Source organism: Salvelinus sp. IW2-2015, linkage group LG20 (genome assembly GCF_002910315.2).
Source record: "Salvelinus sp. IW2-2015 linkage group LG20, ASM291031v2, whole genome shotgun sequence".
In the NCBI taxonomy this organism is placed as follows: Eukaryota; Metazoa; Chordata; class Actinopteri; order Salmoniformes; family Salmonidae; genus Salvelinus; species Salvelinus sp. IW2-2015.
Window position 1 is genome coordinate 63,505,699 of NC_036860.1, and position 709 is coordinate 63,506,407.

General features: G+C 44.3%; 1 protein-coding gene across 1 annotated transcript in view; it reads left to right on the plus strand.

The window, feature by feature from the left end:
- LOC111980052 (roquin-2-like) overlaps positions 1-709 on the plus strand; it is a 45,202-nt gene that overhangs the window by 34,521 nt on the left and 9,972 nt on the right. Inside the window, exon 6 of the mRNA XM_070449765.1 lies at positions 397-596. Within this exon, the coding sequence (XP_070305866.1) occupies positions 397-596 (200 nt within the window). The remainder of the gene's footprint in view (positions 1-396; positions 597-709) is intronic.

Consider the following 709-nt stretch of genomic DNA (forward strand, 5'->3'; position numbering starts at 1 on the left):
GACTCCAGTGAGTGTAACTGACTCCAGTGAGTGTAACTGACTCCAGTGAGTGTAATTGACTCCAGTGAGTGTAACTGACTCCAGTGAGTGTAATTTGCTCAACATTAGGAGTTGAGAAATAAAGTTGGCATCATCAGAAATAAGATATTCTCCTCTTTTCCTACTGTAGGTATGTCATTCAAAATTAGTTTATTCTATTGTTGCTAGAGATATTCATAAAAGCATTCCACTTTTATTGTAATTTTTTAAAATATTTCGTGGATCCCCTGCAGTACCTCCGCTGACCCCTGGTTGAATACCGCTGGTGTAGACTCAGTACAACCATATTCAATTGCACTTCATTGAGTTGTTAGGTGTTTCTTCACTAACTCTATTGGATGATGGTCACTCCCACAGCTCCAGTCCCCAGAGTCCTTTGCAAAGAGTGTCCAGGAGCTGACGATAGTTCTACAGAGAACAGGAGACCCAGCCAATCTGAACAGCCTCAGACCACAGCTGGAACTACTGGCCAACATCGACCACAACCCAGGTAGACACAGTACAGATCAATCCACACCTTTCAGCTCAGGGCCTGGCGAACCCAGCAGCTTCCCCATGCAACTCCCTTGAGGTTCAGACCAGGGTTTCCCAAACTCTGGCTGCATGTTTCGATTTTTTTGCCCTAGCACTACACAGCTGATTCAAATAACCAAAGCTTGATGATGAGTTG